General features: G+C 42.8%; 1 protein-coding gene and 1 long non-coding RNA gene across 2 annotated transcripts in view; both read left to right on the top strand.

The window, feature by feature from the left end:
• Positions 1–6,520: 6,520 nt before the first annotated feature.
• Positions 6,521–11,586, top strand: sost (sclerostin). Its single transcript, XM_077626752.1, has 2 exons — positions 6,521–7,208; positions 10,267–11,586. Exons 1-2 carry the CDS (start codon positions 6,986–6,988, stop codon positions 10,680–10,682), a joined length of 639 nt encoding a protein of 212 aa, XP_077482878.1. The 5' UTR covers positions 6,521–6,985; the 3' UTR covers positions 10,683–11,586.
• A 1,710-nt stretch (positions 11,587–13,296) lies between these two features.
• The window catches only part of LOC144092657 (uncharacterized), a 28,799-nt gene continuing 24,929 nt past the window's right edge, over positions 13,297–17,166 (top strand). The window contains exons 1-2 of the long non-coding RNA XR_013306117.1: positions 13,297–13,405; positions 13,494–13,573. This is a non-coding gene — a long non-coding RNA (uncharacterized LOC144092657). The remainder of the gene's footprint in view (positions 13,406–13,493; positions 13,574–17,166) is intronic.

A 17,166-nucleotide genomic window follows, 5' to 3' on the forward strand; every position in this document is an offset into this window, starting at 1 on the left:
ATCAGAATTGACTACATCCTGTAGTTTTCTTGAAGAAACACGAGCTGGTGTCAATACATATTTAGCTGTTTGGGTCGAATGCTTCAAATGCCTGGAAATGTGTTTATTTTCGTGAGTCATGCGCTCATTTGCTCATATCCGCTAAGCTAACATCACCTGATGTTGGACGCTTGTTTATGGAGGAAATGATTCACGAGCGAAAAACAGGACGTGTAATCAGTCGCAGGTATTTTCAGGCCCTTTTCGCTATTGACGTTTTCATCAGTCATTGCTGAGAATTTTGTTGGCAACTGGTTCTGCCGCCCTCCTGACGTTTTCTCCTTGAAATCCAGCGATGTGGCGAAGCCAAAGAACATCTGTGGCACAGTGTTGCTTTATCAGGAAACATAAAGACGGAAAAGGATCACAGTCCTCAGATCCTCTTCCAAATGTTTTTGCCCGCAGTGTTGTTCGTTTCATCCTGTTTTTTTTTGGACTGCGCCGCATGTGGATTCTCCGCCGATGCTGCCAGTGCAACAACTAAACCACAACATCACACCCAACATGATGCCGTGTCAAATTCCAAAATTGGTCGTAAATTTAAAACAAGTTCGTGTTCTATCCCTTCCAGACAATCTCAAATTTGGTCAATGTAAACATAAAGACGGGTGGTGCGTTGCTTCAGCCTGTCTTTGCGTTTTAGCAGCACTCCTTTCCAAAGGATCTCTTTGGAATTGTAGGGAACGGCAGCCCAATTTGTCACTACCAAATGCATATAGAAGTCTACAAAGACTAGGTGCAACAGTACCCTGATTGGTTGTCAACGACTTTTGCTTTTAATCCAAAAGGCCTCGTCAGGTCTAATCAGGAGTTCACTTGAGGAAAAGCTAGCGTTGGCCTTTGACTGATTGCCAGCTAGCTTGACAGTGAACAGCTGCGCTGTTGGAGTTTAAGTGGACCGAGAAATCTGGATAGCCATTAGAATCTTTTTGCTATACAAAATGGCTGTAATTTTAGATGTTATTGTAATGTTAGAATGTAATTTCAGGTAAAGTAAATGTCAAATTAGGGCGACAGCTTGTGATCGCTGTTAGCATCACTTTATAATGTTAAACCCAGCCCTGAAAAGAGTCCAGTTCTGAATGCATCTTTCCATTTAATCTTCTGCTGAATTCTCATAAGAACGACTGAATGTTGACATCGTGGCCGAGAGTAAAATGTCAGGTGGCGTTGTTAAAAAGCAGATCTGGCATTTGCAGCTTTCAAACATACCTTTTAGCGGACTTGCTAATTGCTGAAGGCTGTACATGATCATCCTGTTGTGCAACCAGATGTTGCTGCCTGCACTAGCACACCTCTGACACGGAACAATGCAAATTACACAAAGCGTTTGAAATGTTGAGAGTGCGGCGCCAGATATACACGTGCATCCGACTTGGGAACCAGTTGAAAGCCAGGGCATGTACAATGCAACGTCCCTGTGAAGAAACTGTCTGAAAGGCAAGGATTGCTAAATTGAACCTCTACGTTGTTTTTCACTATTCTGTTTTCATTAGAATGTGAAATCAAAACAAAAAGGTAATGTTCTCTGGGAAAGTGGCCACTGAGTTTCAAGTGCTATCAGTAAGTTGCAACTAGACGAGTCGCTGCACAGTGTAAGGCATGAAAGTACACACCTGTAGAAATGTAACCTAAGGACTATCACTTGGTAGAAGACCGAGCAACTTTTAATTCTGGTTTAACTAACCGTAGTTCTAACGCCTCTGTTATACAAAAATGATCCAATCATTTACAATTTTCAATGGTTTTGATGTTTAAGGGTATAACTTGCTCAGTTGTATACCTCTACCATATTCTGACATTTTGTCCCTCCAGGCTATACAACAATTAGATGCACCCAATTTTTTGGCACTATGGAGCAAATGTGTGGCTGTCACAGAGGAAATTGTGGACTCTGCCAGTGTTTGGTATAAACTTCAAACTAATTTGCCTAAACCACTCAACTTGCTAAGACCAAGATTGTTTGGACCATCGACAATAAGCAGGTAAGTCCATACTTTTTTTTAACTTAATGGTTTACACCATGATCTGGGCCAATAATAGGTCTGTAGTCAAACCAAAGAAACTATCTCAGGATATGTCAATTATTTTCTTTCAAACTTCAGTCTGCCCCATCAGGATTTTATTCCCACCATATTTGTCACAATTTAGAGTATACTGTTACATCGGCATTGCTGACAATTGAACGAGCAAGATTTTCTAAATCTCCAAAGCAAAGGCTGCACCGTGGGTGGCCTGGCAATTGACAATGCGTTGCTGCCACGGAGACATTCTGCCTGTCATTAGCCTCCGTTGAATTAAACGCCACGGGGGCCCGATTATTCTCACATGCCGCTTTGGCATAACTGAAATAAAACAAGTTGAAATTAACCACGCACAATTCCGTTAGGGTTAGTCTGCTTGTACTTACATGCTCAATTAGAAGTTTTGCACATGTCCTGGGAGATCTGCCATTCAATGGGAATGCGAGACCCACCGGCATAACTTAATTTATTTGTTCAATCATGTAAATTGGGCTTTTGGAAAAGACTATCTTTGCAGAAACAAACCCATAGAAATGTGTCCCATAGTATTTACAGTACAAACCAAAATTATTCCCCCACAATAATAGGTTGGAATTTTAGGACTTGGGAACATTATATCTGCATGCACCTTGAATGAAGACATTTCAAAGTAAAACTCTTTGGGTAGATCAATTTAGAGCTCTGAAAGGACAAGGAAATCAAGTTCCAATATCTAAATAAGGTAAGTAGAGTTATGGGTACAATACAACTTTGCAATGTCCAGTCCCAGGATCTTAAATTCAGTTATTGTAGAACCTAGGCACAGTATAGTCTGTTCTTTTGGTAGTCGCACAACTAACTTGAGACCCTTTTGAATAAAGGATTTTTAGGGGTTAAAAGTCGTCAAAACTTAGGAGCAATGTTCTGGGAATGTTTAGTTGACTCCTTCCAAAAAAGAAGAGCACATGTCCAAAAAGCAAAGCCCTTAGGGTTGTTTGGAAAGAAAGCCATTGAATGTCTGAGGTCGAGCCAGTTTTGGTCCCAAAGGCCAACTTCCTACTTGGCTTCATCAATGAAAGTACAATCTATTTTGAAGATTATCGGAATAACTTGCAGACAAGCGTTGAAGAAGTGGGGATTTACTACCGCCAGCGTTAAATTTTCTCTTTTCCTACGTGGAAGTCTTTTCAAAGATCACAGTGCTACGAGCTTCCCATTTTGGGCTTATTGTGCCTCAGCTGCTTTGTAGCAAGCACTCAACTCCCGCTGACCTCGATCTTTGCCAGAGAACCAAAAACTGCTGCCAGCAGATAAGTTGGATAAGTTACCTAACAGATTTTACTGTTTAAAACAGGGGTCCTTTGAAAGATAAGAAGATAAGCAGTATTTATGTTAGTCCAAATAGAATGAGCTGCATGTACCAGAGGAGCGTGTGTTTGTGAATTTTACTCGTGTGAGATATTTGGCAATGGGCTCGCATAATACAGTACATGTCAGCACCTCAGCTTGAAATTTTGCTGTCACAACTGATAAACGCACGTCCGCTCGATGTGACGTTTGCGAGAAGGGCTTGGTTGACCTAGCGTTAGAGCCTGACAGCACATTTGCATGCAGCGTGCTTTTCACATTCGAGGGCGGCGGGTACGCTCGACCGCTCCTTGCTGGTGTTTATTGTGGTTCTGGGGTCTGATTGCAGCCACATGTTGGTGCAACAACAATGCTAATACTTTGTCGGTTGCCACTTGATTGACACCCAGCTCGTGTTCAAGGTGCATACCAGGGCGAGCCGCTAGACGTCAAAATACAACTCCAGTCAAGACGGGCACGCCGTGTGGTGCAAAGACTTAACATGTGTTTTCAAGAGAAACTTGGCAACATTTTATAGTCTTGCAGAATGTTCACATAAATCAGACATGTAGATCTACTCGAAGCCATTTTTGCAGCAAGGCAAAAATGAATTGATAGTACAACCTCAATTCCAATGGAGTTGGGACAATAAATTCAGGTTAGGTGATGTGAACGGGAAGTTGTTTGACTTTGACTGTTGGTGACGTAATGTCTGTGTGACTGAATTGGCGTTTTAGCTCGACGATTTAACTGTGATTTAACGTGGAACAATATGTCTTTGTTAGTGATTATGCTAAATGGAGAGGTTTTTATTAAGGCCTTCAGATTATTAGCAATTTATACAAATTAGCTGCAAAACTATGAATCATTAAAGCGCTTTTGATCGTATTGCCCGATGTCTGGCTTGTTTTACCCAACTGTTGTACTACTCAAGAAAATGTGCATGAATTAAGAATAAGAGATAGAGTTAAATTCAGATGCTCATTTAGTGACTAAATCATTAAGAGCTGTGTTGATAGTTGTCTGTGTGTTTTAGATGTACAATCAAATTGGTCAATTGTTGTGATTTTGCATTTTTTTGACTTGACATTTGTTGCACAAAGTGAGTGCGAGAAGCAGCTCACATTGCTTAAATTATGGACCAAAAGCCGCATTCTTCTTAACCAAAACGTGAGTTGCACTCTTCCATCAGCTGCAACGCTGGAGGCTTTCTTCCAATGTGGTGAGCATCTGATTGTTATTTCACTGCCACGCTGATTAAAAAAACAAAATGCCGGGCGAGGCCCGGGGGCTCCGCGAAGGAAGCCATAAAGGGCCAAATGGAGATTGTGACTGACGTCTGTCACGAGATGTTAATCAGAAACGCGCCATCCCTCCTTGGCAGCACTTCACAGGACACATCTCCTCCTCGCCGTTAAACGACACATGGGAAACATCGAGTCATGGTCGTATGTGTTCTTTTAATACAGTATTTAATAGCCGCATGTGTTTACAAGCCAAGGAATCAAATCACACAGCAAATGTAAGGCTGTCATTCCTTAAATACGCTCCAATATTTTGACGTACTTGTAAAGCATGTGCACATACGTATTGTTTTGTACTGTATATCGGACACCAAAAGAGCAGCGCAATGCCGAGTTAATTACCATGATGCACAGACTGGAATTCTAGCCATTCATTTGAATATAATATACTACTTACTCATTTACTGTGTCAGTGGCAATACGTCAAAGTTTCTATGTAGTTAAGATAACTTCAGTTCATTGTGAAAAGATAGATAACGAAGAGTTTTCTGCTTTTTGGTGAGGTCATGTAACAAATTAAACGAGTCAAGGTAGCGCTGTGTTCCATGTTAATGATGCATGAATGATTACATGGCTATTCAAATTCTGGATTGTTTGACCTTGCGGTGGTCTGTTCTTAGTGATATCTTAGTAAGAGTTTGAAATGTTACACTTAAAAAAAGTTTTCCGTTAATTTTAGAGATCGGATTTGAATTTTCATGGCCAATAAATGAAGCGGCGTAACTTCGCAGTGGGTTCCAGCAACCTTATGTTTCCGTCATTAGGATCTCATTTCACCTAATTGGTATAAATCGTTGGCAATGAAATTGCTTCAAATGATTTCCTTTTTTTCATGTAGGCCAGCACTAAGTAGCGAAAAACTCAATGCTTTTCCATTTTTAGGGGTCGACTAGTTGCTTTGTTTTTTATCCGAAACCGGCTTCAAAATGTCATTAACCTTTTTAACCATTTTATTTGTTGTCTCTACAACTTTTGGCTTATGTCCCTTGAACAGTGGCCTCCTTGTTTCTTCCTGTAGAAGGCAGTATTTCCTCAGATAACACCCATACCCCTCCCACTATTCTTCGAGACCGGTTCACCTTGTTTTGCACTTAGTTTGGGGATAAAAGGCCAAACTATCAATCAAAACAAGCCCCTTGGACCCGAGAAAGGCCAGCAGTTATTGTGCTGAGCTCTTAGGGAGCAAAAGTGAACCTGCACAGGCTCACTTTTGCTGGCTATGTCAACCTCATCCTTGATTTTTATGTGTGACAAATCAAAGAGCGCCAGGAGCGCTGGGGAATAAAAGAGGCCGAGACGAGCGGGACAGCCGCGTCTCCGGGGTAATTGCGAGGACGACCAAATGTCATCCCGATGTTAAACGGAGTCCTTGGGGAGAGCATGGAGAAGATCTTAATTTGGAATGCCTCCCTTTCCTCCGAGGAGCCTCCATCTGTCAGCGCTCGTCAAAGCAACGACATGCTGATAATGCCAATGAGGCTTTCCGCCAACAACACTTAATTTGAAGAAGCGGTGGCAACCTGTCCTCTATTTGATATCTAAGTCTTCAGTGATATCACACCGGATTTAATTGAGCGAAAAATCTCATCTCAATTTATGCCATCATCTGGAAGAGAACAGAATCACCGCAACTGAAAAAGTTCATGCTACGGAGTAGCGATTATCTGCATGTACTTTGTATCTGTTACCACGCCCTCCACTTGAATTCATCTTGAGGGTATAATTATGCCAAAGAAAGCACTCAACGCGATTGGAGGAACTTCTTTCCAACAAAAAGGATCGTCTACCGCCGTCTTGTGGCGTCAAAACTCAATGAGAAGGAAGATTTGGGCATTTGGCTAGAAAAAAGGCTTTGGAGCTTTTCACTGTTCCCGTTCTGGAGGCATTGAAGCGGAAAAGGCCTCGCTGGCCCTGACCCTGACCCTGACCCAATTGACTCATTTCCCATCCAACATCTTCAAACAGTTCCAGTACATGCGTTATTTCCTCTTCGGATGTCAAAATACGACGAGAAAAAGAGCCCGTCTGCCCAGATTTTGATGGACTTTGATGCCGTGACGCAACAGCGCAGACCACCAAAAGGAGAAAGAGTCAAGACGGTGAGTGTCTGAGGCTCAGCTCCGGACCCCTCCCCCTGCGTCGACGTCAGATCCTAATTGGCAGCCTCCCGCCGGAGGCTTTATAAGGCACGAGCGTGTCCCTCAGCCCTCCACAAGAATCCCAGCCGCCACCTAGCGCCAGCGCGTCCTCCCCCAAGTCGCCCCAGTTCGCCGTCGTCCTCCTGGCTGCAGCATGCACGCCGCTCCCCCTCTGCTCCTCAGCCTCCTGCTGCTGCGCGGATGCTGCTGCGCCTCCGCCGCCGCCGCGGCCAAGGCGTGGAGGCAGGTGTCCAACGATGGCACGGAGCTCGTACCGGACTACACGCGCAACGGCAACAGCTACAACAACACTGTGAATCACAACAATAACAACAGGGCCAAAACAGGTGGAAGGACGAGCAACTCTGTCTCCTACAGTAAGTTTCCTTTTATGCTTTTGCTTGTAAAATCTAAATAGGAAAGTGAAATAAGATTTGTTTTTTTTAGTAAGCATAGAAGACTGATTTACAAGAAATCTAACTAAGCTTTGATCAAAAGGAAAAGATGCGTTCTTGTTCTTTCTGTTTCTCTGCCAAGATATTTCTTCTTAGCAGCCATTTCATTTGCTTCAAGCATTCTTAATGAGCTTAATTTATTATAAAATGTGTTTTAGATTTTATTATGAATAATGAGTAGGTTTAGTTGGAATTTAAGAAATAACACATGCCTAGAAGTGACTTGTTTTCATAGAAAGTTTTAGTTCAGTATGATTGAACACTATTATAATATGGAAAATTTGGAGTTCAATCTTTTACCCGTTAATTATTATTTTTATTTTTATCCTCAAGTTGAAAGCAAAAAAGATCTCAAATCTTCCTGTAGGCAAGTAAAATATTCGCCATGTTCAATGACGCCACGGTCAGATCTAAACACTATTGGGAAATTTAAACCATGGAAAATAATGTAAAATGTCCAATTTTAAAAGGCAGTTTTTGTAGAATAAGATGGAGCAACTTCCATGTTGCTTCTCACACATCTTGAAATTCCTTAATTGAAATACATCATTCGAACTCGGATTACACGTTGACTTCTCCGTCTTTTGGTTTTTGATTGCGTTCATTAGTTCGCCTCGGTGTCAGGTTTACCCGCCTAAATTCCTGCGGTTTCTTGCCTGTCACGGGCGCAAGTGGAGCGTGGACAGAGACATCGGAACCTCCTCATTTGTTCATCAATTTATTGCCCGTCTCGCTTGACACTATTAGTCAAGCTCCGCTGAGGGACGCAAGCCTCTGATTGCAGCAACATGTCGGACCTAATAGAAAACACCAGCCTTCTTCTGGCTGCGAATCTCCTTGAGGGAGCTTTGGAATTATTTTTTTTTGATGATTCCCACCTGTTGCCTGGGAAAGAAAATTAACATTTCAACTGAACGCCAAGGTGCGAATATCAAATTCGGGCTCTCTCCTTGAGATCTTCATTGAGACATTCTATAACGCTGTAAAAAGAGAGATAATGACAGAACCGTGAATCACGTAGTCTTAATTTACAACTGCAACAGATTCAGCGAAGTAAGGTGTTGGGTTTATGAGCTTAAGATCATTTTGCTTCGGTACAAGAATGATTCATTGCGATTCAGAACGCAATCCCAATATTTTATGTCAGGCCGTGTTTTACTTTTATCTCTTAGGTTACTTTTTTCCCCTCAGTGGATCTTAGCGGGAGTCGTTCGTCCATGACCTCCACGCCACCATTCGTCCCAGATTCGCCGTTATAAATCACGAACAAAAAGGGGATCCGATTCTCTCCGGGAGAATAAAACGCAACCTGCTATTCACGAAAACCTTTTGTTCGGTCCTTTTTGTGAAAGGGACTGACGGGAAAGCTGATCTTATGCCCGTGTTTTTGTTTTGGGCCCTTTTAACGCACCGAATCGAGAGAAAGAAACGACACAAAACAAGCCCACAATAGCTTCCGCATGCGTCTTCAAAATAGACGCGGCCGAAATTTAAGATGGCAGCGTTTTCTCGGCCTCAAGCAGCTAGCCGCTTAGTGTTCTGTCAGCACTTTGTAAGGGCCAGCGTGACAGTGTGTGCCAGTCCTTTCTTGCCGTTCTGAGCTCCATTAGATTTGATGGAGTGCTTTACTGGCTCCTCCACCCCAGCTGATGGCTGCCAGCTGGACGCCCGAGCCTCCGACGACCGCGGGTGAAATTAAATTAACAAAAGTTCAGTTCCGCGGCTTCCAACTTCACTAAATATGCTTGCTTTTTCAATGTCCTAAAGCAAAGAGGGCAGTAATTCGATGAGCTAATATTACAATTAAAGACTGCATTCGAAGCATTAAAGAATACTTGCGCTTTTAATCCCTTCCAAATTGTCTTCATTAAGTTTACGGATAACTGGAGTCCATCAGAGGGACTAAAAATAGAAAGTTTGTTTTTCTTTGAGTGCAAAAACTTAGCAGTCGAGTGCAATGGTTCTCGACCAACGCGAGGATTCTTCAATTCAATTGACTGCAAACAATTTAGCCGTTCCAGCAAATTATGTTGTAGTGCAGGACAGTATGTCTGCCGTGGCTTAATACCAATTGGGAAACATTGGTTCCGTGAACAATAACAGTCAGTTAAAATTAGAAAATGCAGAGTCTGAGCTAATCCTCTTGTTTTGTGAGAAACAAAAGCCAAGTGTAACAAAGTTTAGTCCAAGCTACTGATTCTTGCAGAGCGCCATTAGCAAAATAACATCTTGCAAGGGACCAGACATTTCCATCTTTGGGAACATTCATTAAAAATTGCCACCCAATCTCTATTTTAAGAATATAATTGCACTCTATTGTTTTTATAGATTAAAAAATGAAGTTTTTTTTCTTTTTTGTTTTAATTTTCTATGGCTTCTCATCTAGGCAGCAGATTCCAACTCTAAAATGCTTTTAAGCCTAAAGTGTTTCAAGATGTGGCCAATTCAAAACTTGACTTTGTTGGTACACACGCTTAGTTTATAATTCCCTTTGCTCGACATGATTAATTACTCAACAGTCTGGACTGAAGCACAAGTACTTTGCTCTGGAAATCCCTGTTCACATATCAAGCAGACTATTTGTCCTTTTCCTGACGAACAGATCTTTTTTGCTTTTTTTCCTGAGGTGTGTTAAGACTGTCGTTTTCCTGATAAGAGAGTGCAAAAGAGGTCAGGGCCAAAAAGCTTGAATGTTCAGTATTATTATTCTCATTATGAACAAGTTTATTTTGGCAATATAAAGACTAGGGATATCTTTTCACATGCAGGCATGTGGTGTAGAGATCGCTATCGACTTATTTACAGTAACAAACTGTTCATATATCATAACTCAATTGGCGTTGATCCATACTTGCAATTTGGACGTGCAATGAATGATTGATTGTCAGATTAGTCAGCGAGAAAGCAGTTAACTGTTTTGTTATTTTGTTGCCTGTCTTGTAAGCGAGCGTAACGGCAATTTACCGCTCTTGCCTCGCAGGCGCCTCGGAGCTGAGCTGCAGGGAACTGCGGTCTACCCGTTACATCACAGACGGATCCTGTCGCAGCGCCAAAGCGGTCAAGGAGCTGGTGTGCTCGGGCCAGTGCTTGCCCTCGCACCTCATGCCCAATTCCATCGGCCGTGGAAAGTGGTGGAGGAACGGTGGCGGGGCCTCGGACTACCGCTGCATCCCGGCGCACTCTCGGACACGTCGGGTGCAGCTACACTGTCCTAACGGAAACACTCGGACTTACAAGATCCGCGTGGTCACTTCCTGCAAGTGCAAGCGCTTCCGGCCGCACCACAACCAGTCCGAGGCCAAGGAAGTCCCTCGGCCGGCCCGCAACAAGAAGCCCGCCCGCACTTCCTTGGAACGAAACAAGAACAAGTCGCCGTTGACAGACAACTCCTACTAAAACCTCCTCTCGCAGTCTCCCCGACAACACAAAAACAACACGATTTGAAGAGACCCAAGTACACGACTTTTCACTCTAGAGTGACTTCATAAACCGAGCCGAGTCTTTTTCAGCCAGCTTCGGTTTTCTTTTCTGCATGACAAACCTTAAATGCCGGGGCTCTCCACGAAAAGATGTCGCTGCGGGTCCTCGTCCTGATATAAACGCACCTCAAGCGTAGCAAACATCCTCCCCGCCGGGCCTTCCAAGCCATCTGTACAAACACACAACGCTGGCTGGCTCCCCCTGCTGCATTTAAGGCCGAAAAGGTGCACCAAAGGGGTCGTAATCCATCTGCTTCTGCCTGGACTGGACACTGGCAGCTCAAGGGGAGGGGTGCGGGGGTCTCCGATGGAGGTTTGGTGACAGCTTCGGAAAACCTCTTTCGTCTTTCCGGGTCCTTCAATGCCCTCTAAAGCCCCGTGGGAATTAAGAATTCAGCGAGACCACGGATGGATCCTGATTGAATAGCGAGCCTCCTCCCATTCTGTAAATACAACTGCACCATGAAGACTTCTTTTGTTCGTCGTGGACTAAAATGTCGTTGCCCAGACGTAGCCTGACTTTAGCAACGCCAGTCGTCCTGACGATATTTGCAGGTTCTTCGACTGTTAAAAACCAGAAACCGGAAAGCGTATGTTACCATCGTACCTATTGGACCAGCCTGGGGAGGAATACACGCGAGGCGGTTGGCAGCGAGGAATCCACGAGGAAACGAATGAACTGCCTATTTATTTTTTATTCCACATTTAAATTATTTATGCAACGTTTTTTGTAGTAAATAATAATCGCCATTATTGTCATGTAGTACGATAGCGCAATAAAATACTGTGCAGTACATGAATAAAGCCGATGCAGATATATTTGAAAACTGGCCTGCTTGTTGTTTTATTCCATGGAATGTGTGTCATTGACCTCAATGTTGTATCGTGTGTAACGCAGTACCCATGATGGAAGAAAGCAGTGATACCTTGACTTACGAGTTCGGTACTCGGACGTTTCGCCGAAAGACGTTTGGTCGACCGGACGTTTGGTCGACCGGACGTTTGGTCGCCGGGTTGTTACTGTTGAAACCAGCTCTCAAAATTATAATCATGAGAGAGAGAGTGTTTAATATCTAAATATCTAATATTAAAATATCAACAGTAAACTCTCTGCCATAATTTGGCAGCCAGCGAACCCGGCGACCAAACGTCCGTTCTACCAAACGTCCGGTTGACCAAACGTCTTTCGACCAAACGTCCGGTCACGTACGAGTTCTTAAAATCCTTTTTTGTTTTGTCATTTTGTACCTGGCTCAATTTCCTATCCGCAATCACCTGTTCATTCGCCCCTCCCAGTCAATGGGTTAACTTTTTGGCCCAAAAATAAACCAGCCCGGCCAACATGAGATCTATTTGGCATTAATGTGACCTGCGACCCAAAACCATAATACCACCAAGGTGTTCTTATCCAAATATGATATTTAAACACCCTTTCAAGACCTACCCATAAACGATGTGCGAGCAGATGACCAAACTCTACTGTGGAAACCACAATTTGTTCTCCTGGCGTTCTTAGGGAGTAGGGCCCATATCACGTTTCACTACATCATCCCGAGCGGGTGGTCATTATGTCATTCCCGAGTTCTCTTTTCTCGGAGAGGACAGATATGCCCGTGCCTTTTTGCTCACTCGCCCCGAGCGAAACACGTCCCTCCTAAAGAAACCCAAGACTCCGGCACGGTGACGCTGACGAAGCATCTGTCACGCGTTAACATGCGCGCAACGCCGCGAACTCCCGCTGACCTTCTCCCGACCGCGGTGGAGGAGACGTCAAGCGCAATCTACTCCCAGCCGATGCATCACATCTACAGCGCTCGCCGTAAGTGTCATCGGGGGCTCCAGGTGCGCTTGTCCCACAGGCCCGGCGCCGTTGTGGAGAACCAGCTCCCTCGTATGGCTCCTGGCCTTGACAAAATATTTATAGAGCTGACACACTGACCACAGTAAATACTTGGGAGCTTCATTTGTCCTGATTTAAGAACGTCTTGTAAGAGCGCTGCGAGGAATTCAGTCGGTCGGTTCCAAAGCTTTCGGCAGCAGGCCTTCAATCACTCCGCCATTGTGACACCACCTTGCACAACCTCCAACAAAAATGCAAAAAATGTGACCGCATAAAACATCGTCCCCAAAGGTGGTTATAACTATGCATAGGCGGATCCACAGGGGTGGGGGATAGCATCTTTGAAAGCTGATTGGATTTCACAGGGTAATGATGATTGGCATGGTCCCCTCATCAATTATTATCAGGAAGTATTTTTGTTTTAAAATTATTTTGTCTCTTTTGATTGTGCGGACTTGCTCAATTAATTATAATTTAAAAAACCCCACAAACTACTATTTTGACTCCAGCTCTTATCCTTGCTGCATTTGAATAATATTTTGAAACTATATTTCATAGTGTCATTTCACCACTAAGCAATCACACATGCACTAAAACATCTGAGGATTTGATAACATGATGCATTAATGATAGGAATAAATAGTAACTAGACTGGCCTATTTTTTTCAAAGGGTGTTTTTTAAAATGGCAAGACATGGAGAAGATATCTGCCATCTTTTCAAAGCAAAGCATTGAACTATGAAGGACGCTTCTACTACCTCCAAAAAATCCTGGAATGACATGGCCGTCATCTCATCATGGTATGGTGAAGATTATTGGAAAAATTCAATTTGTTAAATTCCTGCATAAAAATACCTGTTGTGTAAGTTTCTATTCATCTTCTTACAGAACAGCAAGTTAGGAAATCAGTACTAAAACACTGAACTGTTAAACATCTGCATTCACAAGTCTGGAGAACGTTACGTAAGGTGAGTTCTCTTAAAAAAGTTATAGTCATTTTAAATCCATCCTGATATTTGGTCAGAAAGCCAAATTTCCAAAGCATTTTACAGCCAATACATGTCTCTTAAAATCTATGTCATATTTGCAATTTTGACACTTGTATGGCTTTTAGAGCTTTTGTCTTAAACGAGGAATTCTTACACAAGATTGGTTGAGGTTTGAACTCATATTTGTTCCTTTCTTTTGAGTTCATCCAGATATTTTGCCAGAAAGACACATTTCCATAACATTTTACAAGCAGTATAAATCTTTTTAAATCTATGTCATCCTTGCAAGCATGAATATCACATTTTGACACATAAAGGGGCTTTGGAGCTTGTGTCTAAAACTAAATGGGGGAAGTTTAAACTCTTAAAAAACAAAAATCAAAAGGTAGTGACATGTATTGCAACGTCGCAATTTGACAAAAACTCACTGTGTAAGTGTCATAGCACAGATAAGACCTGCCAGGATTGTTTTGAATAACGTAATAATCTGTGTGTTGCAATACCATTTTGTCCCAATGCATGTGTTGGCAGAGTTATTCACCTCATAAAAGCGAGTGCATCACTAATACAAGTGACAGCCACATGAAACAGAATCAGTCGTAAAATATACAAAACAATTACTCGTGCCAAAAGCTAACCTAATAAAAGTCGCTAACGTTTCGAATTTTTGCCCGGCAGCTTGTGCAACCCAGAGCTGTCCTAGAGGCTTTGCGGCCATGAAATCCATTTTACTGGAAGAGCAAACATTCCGGCCTTCGGCGGCGATTACGCCACGTCAAGATGATTCCGCGCGCCCCGCCCTCAGTAGTTTTTATTCACGCAATTCCCAAGACTGCAAATGGTTGCTGTAATCAAAGAAGTGTGTACGGTTCAGGATGATCAAACCGAACTGTCCACTTTCAAGATGCTGGAATTTTATTTCCGCAAGTATTTAGCACGTTGCAAAAAAAGTATGTATTTCAGTAAAAAAAAACATACCCTCATATACTTAGAGATTGGACATCTAGCCCCGTCAAGTAAAATGCGAGGATCAGAATTGGTCTCCCAAGGTGACTTGGACTTAAACATGGTTGCAAAAATATGTACCATATTTTCTCGCATATATGCTGTATTTGTCACTCAAAATGATGATGACTAAATCAAGGGTACGGCTTATATGCGCACAAATTCGACTTGACATGCACGAAACTGCAAGGTGACAGACGAAACGGCATAATGCAAGACTATGCGGGCGTTACGGTCATTTTTTTCAAAATAAAAAAAAGATAAACTGATAAAACGCTAAACTAAACTTATTTTGATGTCTGAATGAAATCCAAGAAAAAAATAATATAATAAAAAATATTATATATGAGAGAAATCGTAAAATTCAACGATTTTTAAGGCAATTTTAAGGGTACGGCTTATACGCGGAGGCGGCTAATATGCGAGAAAATATGGTAATTGGAACAACCCTATTATGTACAGTAATGAAAAAGATTTTGCAAGAGGAGGTTGTCATTCTTCCAGAGATGCACTGCACATCTCGACAGGTCAAAAAGGTTCCACAAAAAGCCATGATTGTTGAACTGAGTCAGGATCAACCAAATTCTGTCAGGACAACTAGAAGTGAGGAAGTGGCTGTCAACACTAGAGTTCTCAGTCTGAAAATCCACAGAAATCGCCTCACCGTTACTTATCGCCCCATGAAAGCCTAAGATGAATATCTGCTTTGCTCCTCAAGCAAAATATGTTCGACACGGGCTTAGAGAACTGCGCTTTGTTTTGTTAGTTGACGTTTTTGATCCCCTACGCGGCGCAAAGCTTCCGCAGGACAAGTTTGCTTCAGGAGGCTCGGTTAAACTGGATGAGTAGTGACATAAGTTTACACAATGTCACTCTGCAGTTCGTCTGTAGAGCGGATGTTGACGTGGAAAGATTGATTCAATCACACATAGGTGAAGTGGCTCAATCTGTTTTTTTGAGGCTGCTTTTTCCACTGTACTGTTTTTGTTTATCCAGTCTTGTTCAGCTGTTTGGACATGTGGAGTGGTAGATTGGAATGCCTTTCAATTCTGGAACGGTTTGGCTGTGCCGCAGGGGAGTTAGAAATGGTTTCTCTGTGGGTGTCTAGATTGGGAAGTATATCTAAAATGCAGCCACGTAGAAAAGTTTTTTTTTTTGGATTGGATAACTTTATTCATCCCGTATTCGGGAAATTTCGTTGTCACAGTAGCAAAAGAACAGACAGAAAATGCACAGGGTCAACGGATAGATGGATAAGAGAAACATTATTGAATATTGTACATGCTGCATGACTATGAGTAGCATTACCAAGGAAGACGTTACTGGGGTGATAAACCCATACTGATGCTGAGTAGTTTCCATTGATAATTTCAGTTAGGCTGATTTTCAAATGAAGTCATGGAGAAAACATATTTAAGGTGGATTCAACTTGAAGGCTCAGTGTTTATTTTTGCTAGTAATGCCTTTGACATCCTATTATTTCCTATAATTTAATACGCTGGGCACCTGCTGATTGTGATTAAATTAATAGGGTATTTTGAATGAAAGGGCTGCACCCATTTTAGGCAATAGATTTCAGAGGAAAGCTGCATCAACTCTTGTTCAAACATCTTGACGCATGCACGTTCCTCAGGGAAAATTCCTTGTGGCCCCGCATTACAATGCTAAGTAGCTATGTGTTACCATTTAATAAAGATCAAAGGGACACTCCATTCAAATATTAGGATTCAGTAATGGTTTCGTCTTGAGTCAATAAAGGAAGATTTAAAGGGAAACCGCGTGTGTGGGCGGCAGTCCTGCCTGTTTTGACAGGCGCTCATCAACCGCCCAACTCCAACCGCTCCTCCCGTTTAAACGGCGAGCAAATGATGAGTCAAACAGTGCGCCTCCATGTCATCAACGTTGACCGCAATGACGCCGGAGCCAGACGGGCTGCGACTGGCGAAGCAGCCCCTCCGTCACAACGACTCGGCCTAATGCTTCATGACATTTCTGGCACATGAAGACACTTTGGATAGAGACGGCAACCTCCACACGCTTGTGTTTGGGTTGAATTATTTATAGTGGGAGCACAAGTATTGACACTGTATTCGGCTAATGTAGAAGTGCTTCAATTGTGATGTGAGGCTAAATTTCCAACGTAATGCTGTTGCTGGCGAGAGGCGTTTTGATTCGATACACGTGCAAACCGAGTTCCGACCTCTGTTACGTCATTAATTAAACGGCAAAGTCAAGGGAGGACCTTACAATCCGATTATTAGGCAAAAGCTTAAGGAGGCTCTATGCTACAGATGTCAAATTGCTTTGGCTGCAGTGTGGAAGGAGATGGTTAACATTGGTGTGTAGCGCGCCTCCCAAAACAACAAACCCCCGAGGCGTCTTGGCCACCCCGCGCAGACAGGCCGGTGCCTCCGTGCTTGTTTGTATGTTTGTCGTGGCGTTTTCCTCTTTCCTACTTGATAATATTTCTCTTTCCCATGTGCGCACTGACTCTCTGACCCACATGGAAACTGTTTTAGTTTCACTTGATCCTTACCCGACTTTGGATGAGGATTTGGCGCAATCAG

This window comes from Stigmatopora argus, chromosome 18 (assembly GCF_051989625.1).
Source record: "Stigmatopora argus isolate UIUO_Sarg chromosome 18, RoL_Sarg_1.0, whole genome shotgun sequence".
Classification (NCBI taxonomy): Eukaryota; Metazoa; Chordata; class Actinopteri; order Syngnathiformes; family Syngnathidae; genus Stigmatopora; species Stigmatopora argus.

What these genes read in the sequence shown, in the direction of transcription:
- sost (XM_077626752.1), top strand. Translation starts at nt 6,986, where the DNA reads ATGCACGCCGCTCCCCCTCTGCTCCTCAGCCTCCTGCTGCTGCGCGGA. An exon ending in GAGCAACTCTGTCTCCTACA is followed by an intron (nt 7,209 to 10,266) that starts GTAAGTTTCCTT and finishes CTTGCCTCGCAG; the next exon opens with GCGCCTCGGAGCTGAGCTGC.